This window comes from Adiantum capillus-veneris, chromosome 28 (genome assembly GCF_014529385.1).
Source record: "Adiantum capillus-veneris isolate H3 chromosome 28, ASM1452938v2, whole genome shotgun sequence".
NCBI lineage: Eukaryota > Viridiplantae > Streptophyta > Polypodiopsida > Polypodiales > Pteridaceae > Adiantum > Adiantum capillus-veneris.
The window spans coordinates 61663068-61671952 of NC_140958.1; the positions used below are offsets into that span (position 1 = coordinate 61663068).

General features: G+C 40.9%; 1 protein-coding gene across 1 annotated transcript; it reads left to right on the forward strand.

Annotated features, from left to right (window-relative positions):
• Nucleotides 1–6145: 6145 nt before the first annotated feature.
• LOC147420547 (uncharacterized) lies at nt 6146–7981 on the forward strand. The gene has a single exon (XM_086504808.1). It carries the CDS (start codon nt 6344–6346, stop codon nt 7136–7138), a length of 795 nt encoding a protein of 264 aa, XP_086360934.1. The 5' UTR covers nt 6146–6343; the 3' UTR covers nt 7139–7981.
• The last annotated feature ends 904 nt before the right edge of the window (nt 7982–8885 follow it).

Sequence of the window (8885 nt, forward strand, 5' to 3'; positions counted from 1 at the left end):
AAACCGTACTTAAGCAAATTCTAGAATAGGGAGAAAATCATCTATTCAGAAATGCATTGTGCTAACGTATGCTCTTAGCAGATCCTTTAGCACAAGATTACTCTTTGTAATCTACCTATTCCCTTGGATAACTGACAGTATTGAGGTGTGTTTTCCTCACGGTTTACAGACAGTCGTCCCAGATGACTGATAAACGGGGAATCATAGTAGTGTATAACGTTGGTGAGGAATCAACAATGTCCGAAATAACCATCGTGGTTAACTTGAAAAAATCCACAAACGCCCAAACCGAGATATGACCTCTATTGGTGATTAGTAGACCCAAAAGTAATCTCATAGAGATAGTGCACATAGAGTGCAAAATGCTTCATAAGCAACAACCTGAGGAATATGCATGCCGTTCCAAATCAGCCTTTGCTAAACACTAGGGCCCATAACACCTAGTGTGCATGCATTTAGCAAAAACTAACCCGAACCTGTATATCCCTAATGATCCTTGCCAATACTTATGGCAAATGTGATGCGCCTAGCACGCATTAAAAGGAATGTAAATAGTTCTGAAAAGAAACTAAATACTTTTAGTTGCAATCTTTTGCAAGCCTTGCTGAAACGTCTGAATCAAAATAGAAGGTGAAACATTGATCACTTCTAGGTACAGACAATGAAATTTTTTCATTAACAACTTATAGCCTTGCTATATGTATAAACAACCATCTGTAATGTTTTTTAGCAGTACTTGTACCGTAACAAGTCATTCTAAGTATCCAACAACTTCTTGCCACTGAAATTTTTCCTGATACGGTGTGCTCCAAATGGTCTAATAAACGGATGCGACCAGCACGTAGGGACTTCGTCGCGACACATCATTAAGAATTAGGCGCCAGTGTCACTCCCAGAGACTCATATTCACCACATGTGGAATATGTCTCAAAGAAGGATGGCCGAAAAAGCGACATCCATCAAGTACAAGATGTACTTGTGTGTGGAGGAACTGTAAAACACTCCGCGACAAGAGTGAGAGGGACCCTCATTATCTTGCTCCACACTGGCTAAACCAAACTCGTTGAGTTCCTAGACCATGTTGTATCCCATGTGACAACATGTGCCAAATTGAACCCTACAAGTAGGTTCGTAACAGCATAAGACAGAAAGATAGAGTGGACGCTTGGCCCAAAATACTTTGTGCCGACATGCCAAGGGCATGTCTTTGTAACATTCAAGCGTACGTAGACGAAGCAAAGCGTACTAAAAATGGAATGACACCAAATCAGTAGATGCGTACCTAGAAATTTGAATGTAATGTACACTTAACTATATTCAAATGGAGAGGAGCACGTCCCCTACCTGAAAAAACAAACAGCATTAAACCGGAAACCCGGGGTGTTGCCCTTGCAAACCAAGCCCTTGGATTAGATCTACGTAGTCCAACCCCTTGATAAGACTCTTTGTAGAAACTGCTCAACTAGCAGATAATGGTAATCAACATAGTTAACCGTGTACAGATTGAGTGGAATCAACTTGAAAAGTGTATTCATCTGCTACCGCGTGGTAGATTGCAGAATTCTTTCCTAGTATAATCGGGAGATCAACTGTGATCCTCAATGCAGATCAAATTGTGATCCATAATGCCTATGGGGTGATGTAGCAATCACCTGCCGGGTCTTATCCCAAAATAGTATGTCCATAGACACTCCGTAGTGCTACAGAGAGAGCAGGAGACCCACACAAGTGAACTACCGATCTCTTATGGACAACCATGCTATCACAAATGATTGCTGCATCTATACTCCGTGGTAGAGATCAGTTGGTGTGAGTTTAAGATTATCAAAAACTCAAGTGAGCGTCGCACTAAAAACATGTAGTGCAAAAATGACACCCTAAACATCCGTAATGACAAGACACTTGCTTGTCAATTAACGTCAATGGGTACTCTACTCGGTAGAGCTGTTCGATCTTGAGAACAATCATCCAAGGAATACCAACAAGTGGATCTTACCCTAGATGTAACAATGGCTCTTAGCCAGTGTGTGTGGCTCATAGCCCTCATGGCAATTATTGTTCAATCGTTGAACTGATGAAGACTGATGTGGATGGCATCTTGCCCAATTACTAGCTGAGAGTTAGAGCATCTTGGCTCGGGAGGACTCACTAGTGAAACATGTAGCAAAAGCTTCTTAGAAAGTATGCATTATTCTACGAGAGAAATAAGAAAGAGAGATAAGAAGAGCATGCTGGGCTGAGGAACTTTCTTGAAGTGACGAGCTTGTATAAGTTGTGCCCAATCTGTGTCCTCTGATGCATCTTATGCCGGACTTTCAGCTTACCCTATAAGCATGCTATGCATGTATAACACTCTCATCGAGAGAGGTAACAGAAAACACAAGACATAGCTTGACCCACTTACCATGTATGGGGTCGTGACTTTACAAAAATGACATAATATGGCACTTTGCCTGTCAAATAAGTCCTAGATTTAGGTTCCGTGTAGTGGTATTATGTGTTCATAGCAACCAAAAATTTGAAAACATCCAAAACTTAAGTTGTCCGTGACAGAGTGTCTGGTGTGATAGCGGAAGCGTAATCTCTGAAGCGGTGGAATTCATGCCACCTGGTTAGCATGCCTTGCATACAGATTTTGAAGCCCTTGGTGAGAGTGATGGCCTCAAACGTGAGGGCCAAAACCATTAGTGCCTTGCACAATCTAAACTGGTAGGGATTCTATGAGGTGATATGCCCTATTTTGCCAGTTTTTTCAAAATTGTGTGCCACTGCCCGGGATTCCAAGTCATTGGGCAGTACCTTGGCACAAAGGGGAAGCCTTGCTTCATGTAAAATTGTCAAAGAACTGTGCCTTGCACAAAAGCATAATTTCCAATGTAAATGTATGAACATGGAAAAATAAATAGTATTGAACATGGTCTAACTTGGTCATCGTGCTGTAACCAGTTGTCTTGAGATGTGGGAAGAAAAACTCGCTCAAATGTAGATCTTCATCTCCGTTGCACGAGAGAAAGTTGTCATGAAAGATCCTGCAGGCATATGGAGAAATTCTCCAAAGGCGTGTGCTCATAGCATCTCCCAAACGGAAAAAATCTTAATGCAAGAGTCATAAATTGAAGCCTTGCTTCACATCAATATGTTTGTGCTGAGAGCCAACAGATGTGGCGACAGATATCATGACAAAAAGAATCGACCGTGTCGAGCAATTGCAATTGAAATTAACTAGTTTTATGTGGTAAGCATCCTTTGTCAGCTTGAAGACACAGTAAGAAGGAGTCAGCCATGCCAAAATAGTGCCAATTTGCTATGCTTTTGCATCAAAATGAAACCGCTGGGAAGCTGTGCTGTGGAGCAAGGTGGTTCGTCCTCCAGCCATGCTTGAGTCCATTCTTTAGAACAATCAAATTTCTGGTGCTTACAATAATTTTCACAAGCCCTGCTTGTGCTGTGTGCCTAAAATGTATGCACGGCTGTTGCATATCATAGCTAGAAAGCAGATGTTCAATGAACAAAAAGCAATTGCTTACCTCGGTAAGTACACTTGCCGACAAATCTTGCCGACCCGAAAATCGAATGACTGATCCCGATTTGCAACTGAATTGAGAGCTTGTGAAAACATCAATGGTCTAGTTGGGTTACACAAACTTTGACCATGAGCGTCTGTGGATATAACCTTGCTCCCGTATAATCCCATTGGATGCATTTACACTGGCACGCTTTGGATGATCGTACATGTACACTCACAAAGCGTCAAGATGAAAAAATTAAAGAATGGATTCCGTTCTTCTGGATTTCATTAATGCAAAGAGTAGGCGTTGCTTGTAGCAAAATTGAGCTATCAAAGAACCCTTCATAGAATCGGGAACTGCTACATGATTTCTCATAACAGGTGAGGGGAGTAGTGAACCGGAGTTCATACCACCATTCATGCTTCACCTCCAACTTATCACGTTTAGTCAAGCACATTGGACTACTGCCTTAATAGATTCCAGAGTAGATTGTAATGTCTTATCTTTCGAGACATGGAAGTCATTAGGCAAACTAGCCCTAGAACAGTGCCAAATCTCGTTCAAAAGCTTTTCAAACACTCAAACTTCGAGCTATGGTAAAATCTGCCTAAAGACCCGAGTACAAACAGAAGCCATGTATATAACTTTTTATGTGGCTAACAAGGATCACACGGGTTTTGAAGTTTTGCTAGGACAATCATGGATGAACTTAACAAACTGTCAAATCAACTTAAAAACCCGAGGCTACATGCTTGAGGTAAACTCAGTTAACCTTACAGGTAAAAGTGTTGAAATGGAAGACAAGTCGGAGCCCAACACTTCTACATTTCCTCTAACTAAAACCTCTGACTTAGCAGGCTCAAGCAACACAAACAAAGCTAAATCCACATTAACATGGATACAAGATGTCAACCACCTGCAAAAAGCATGGAAGGTGTCCATCGATTCACTCTGTAAACAAGGTGTAGGTAGGGGGGAGTCCCAACCTCTCCAATTCTGGTTACCCAAAGCCTCTTACCAAGAACTCCCATCGAATAGAAGACCAGTACAACCGACTCACAGGAAAAGTCACCTAGAGACACACGACACAAAGAAAGGCACAATGCGATGGATTCCAAAAAACCAACTGCGAGATATGGTACAATCAACTATCTCGACAACCACACTCCATTCTCACCACTTATCTCCAACTACTAAAAAGTGGATACTAAAAACCCAAGGATACTATGAAGGCAACAATCAAATTTGGATCTCAAAGTTGCCTCATATGAAACTACGAACCAAAGGATCCCCATCAATTTTGGTCACCCAAGCTTCCAAATTCTCTTCAAGCAGATCATTTGCAAAGCTTCAACCACAGAAAACTCAACACGGATGGATAGTAAAGGCAAACCTCAACAAGAAGAAGTACAAAGCTTCTGAAGCTAAAATACCTATGCCAAACCAACCTTTTCAAAACATAGACCAAGCGTCTACATCCCAAACCTCTACTATTCCAATTAAAGCACGACTGTTACAATTGCTGTTGCATCATTCAATCACTCGAGAAGAAGTCATTTACCTCTTCATGGAACAGTCTTTCATAGAAAAATGCTAAAATCGACTATGCAAGGTAAGACCTTCTACCCTTCCCTTTAATAATTTCATGTATCATGCATGCAACAAGTCACTATGCTTCAAGTCTACATCACTGAATATAAGCACAAATAGCCCAATCCCTTATACAACTAATACAAGCCTAAGTATGCTCTCATCCCTACACTGATATCTCGATCAATACCACGGAAACCTCTACATCAAATGCCACTCAATGCTAGTGGGTGACCACTAAAATTGAGTACCTTTAGGTTTCATGCACAACATTTCTTACCCATGCATACTCTAAACACACATCTATAGGGCCAATTTGGGCCATGCATTAGACACGTCGTTTTACGAGACACTCAAACACATACTCGGGAGTGTACAAGTAGCAAGCAGGGGTGAAAAAGGAGCAAGCTAAATAAGCTGATCAGGATAGACAAGAACAAAACAGCAAAGTGGGATCAGTCATGTTCACAATTCAGAAGTAGCAGAAAATGAAATAAGAAGATCCAACATCATAAGTATGCTTAAAATAAGGAGAAGAATCATCCTAGCATGTCAAAACTCAAAAATACTGCAATAAGCAGTCGGTTCACAAACTGAAACCACCTAGACATGTTTTTACAAAACTACCATGATGAGCTTGAGAAGCATAGCCATATAAATCAAAATGACCAATCAAATGTCAAAAATTTTGAAGATGAATTTTTGATAAGTCGGGTTCACGGTTCAGGCAGATTGGAAATATCATTTTCACAATCCAAGATGGTGGGAATGCTTAGAAAGAGATGAAGAATCAGCTTTGCACATCAAAATTATAAAAAACGTTATGTTTTGAGCAATCGGGTTCACGCAGACAGAAAAGTTAAAAAAGTGACCTAAAAATCATTCTTACTTTGTAAGAAAGGTGAATAGAGAGAGAGAGATTTTGCAAGAGTGGCCTTTCCCGCACTTCACGCACGCCGTACGACACCCACGGTCTACCTTCTCGCCGATAGACAAGCACATTACGATCGCGGTAGGTGCGTCTATCTTTTGATATATACGCATAGTGCCTTTGTGGCCCCCGATTTTAGCTTAGGTACAGGTACTCGGGGGATATTGTGATCCGAGCTATATGCTCCGCCGCATTTCGCCATAACCATAGTGCTGTAGAAGCGCTGCCAAAATTTCTACAGCCATCCATCACATTAGGGGCACGGGAAGAGTGCACATTCATTGCGCACGCTCACTTGCACCTACACACAAACATGGAATCGGACACCGATTCCGATGTCTCTCGGGCGGAAGGCCCCTCTAAAGACATAGTGCCACCATGCGTGCTCACGGATGAATGCTATACAGTAGCATGGATTCCCGAGACAACCATGCGTCAAGTCGTCGGAGTAGCCCTCGTGCGTGGGTACTTCATGAATGAAGAAGGCAAGAAGGTCCTCACCTATGTGCCTACTGAAGCCATGTGGCAATTTGCCAGAGCGGAGCAGGTGAAGAGAATCCTGGACACAACCAATTTATGGCGCTTTTTCAAGTTGAAGCCCTGGGGTCCGGACTTCAGGAGAGCATGGGAATTACAAAAGACGATGAATAAAGCAGGACAGGCCACCTTAACAGGATTTGATGGCAATCCAGTCCAAGTCACTATCACTCCCAGAACAATCAGAGATTCTTTGCATCTAAACTCAGGAGTAAAACTTCCCCTAGGTAACCTCACAAAGGCAGAGCACAGATTGGTTTCAACATGGGATAGGCCTACTTTCACTAAACTCAGGCACCCAGAAATCATTATGCCATTACATCTATACATGCAATTCTTCGGCATGTCGCTCACCCAAAAGTACACTACACCAGAGCTCAGGATAGCGGTCTTACTGTCAAAGGCATTCGAAGACACAGAACTACTTACATTCGATCTCAGTAAGATGATCCGCAAAAATATACAAAGGATCAATGAAGGCAAACTAACCAGTGGACTCAGCCAGCCAATCGAAGAAAGCCCTACCACAGTATTTGGGAGCATCTTTGGTGCTGACACAAATTGCTTATGAAGCCCTGGGAGAGCTTCAATTTCTACCACCACCTCTTCACATGGAGATACTATCTATTTTTAGCAGGCTAGAGAGGGAAAGTTCCTTTTATAGCTTGGGAAGCACTCTAGCAAGAGGAACCACTCAAATCACCTATTTCTAGGAATGACTTCACCTTTTTCCACCTTTAGCCCACATTCTCACTCCTCCAATCCATCTACCCATGGTCCTAGCTCTTGTTCCCACTTTGGGAACCATATTTTAACCATTTTGAGGTCATTTTTTATCCCGAAAAAACTTATCGGAATCCTTAGAAATTTTTCTAGTGTCTTGTGAATGTTCCATAGCCTTACAAGGCTTGGCATTGCCATTTCCACTAGTCATAGCTCAATTAGTGGCATTTATTATCATTTTCTCTCGAATCTAGAAAGAAAATGTTTTGATGATAGGCCAAGACTTTGTTGACAGAAGCAAGATATTCCCAATTCGCCTTTCTTCATCATTATTTTGCAAATAAAAATTCCATTTCTCTTACATCTCAAGAATCCAGCTCATGTTGGGATTATGGTCTAGTTCATAATACTCTTCAATAGAGATATATCATTGTCAGAGTTGGTATCATCAGAATCTAGATAGACTCTAAGCATTCATATGGGGATAATATCATAGTCATCTGGGTCACAGAATTTAGTCAACTTTGGCAAAGTACAAACGTCCATTCTTAGGGATCTAATTAATACTCTGGAAAGAGCAAAGGAACATATGCCCCATCTATCACACTTCTATTGACAATCACATTAATATATTGGAGTCTTTTACAAAGGTTCCACATATCTACACATCTACTCTTCCTTCTAATAAAGTTCCCGTGAGTTTCTATGAAGAATTAGAGTCAAACTCTTCAACTACTAATTTTTATATACCTTTATAATTGTGGTTCTTGAGATTTACCCTTGTGATGACACCTTCATGCCTAAGGTATAAGTTGTTATAGCACCAATCCTGAATCATTTTGAATTCTCTTATGAAATGTCTTCCCAAAAGCACCTCATAGTTTGTGTTCTTACCAAACTTAAGTCCACTATGGCAAACGTATGCTCATACTTTATGCCATAAGATTCAACAGTGACATGTTCTGGTAGTCCCATAGGATTTTCAAGGCTTCCATCTACTAGTTGTTGCAGATATATTCTTGTTCTTCTTAAGGCTGATTCTCCCCATGATTTCCATCTAGCTTTTGTTGTTATACTAACTCCTTCCCTACTATTTAGAATAGCTATGGATTTCACTTTGTTGATCTGCATTGTAGTGTAGTATTATCCTCATTGCCCTCATATTTGTTGATAGGTACTAGAGAAGGCTACATTTGCATATGCACATCAGAGTGCTCATTCAAAAGGACTTTCAACCCGTTTGGTTCTTGCCCACTCAAAAAAATTGCTACTTCATCCGACAGTTCAGTGGAAGGGTACAAGTTACAAGTGCCGATAACAACGCTTATAAGTTCAATGTACCCTTCTTTTTTGGAAGCAACCGCATCGACAAAACTCGCATTACTTGGGAATGATTCTAGTATTCTCCTTCATGGAAAGACAAATAGTTGGCATTCTTGATGAACTATTGCTCACATGAAAAAGGTTTTTGTAATTTTGGTGCATCTTTTAAGGTAGCTATGTGAAGGAACTTATTGCAAAAAGGAAAAAGATAAGAAAAGACTTGTTTCTAGATATAAAAATTTTAAGGGAAAAACCTACTTTCTTTGCATAAG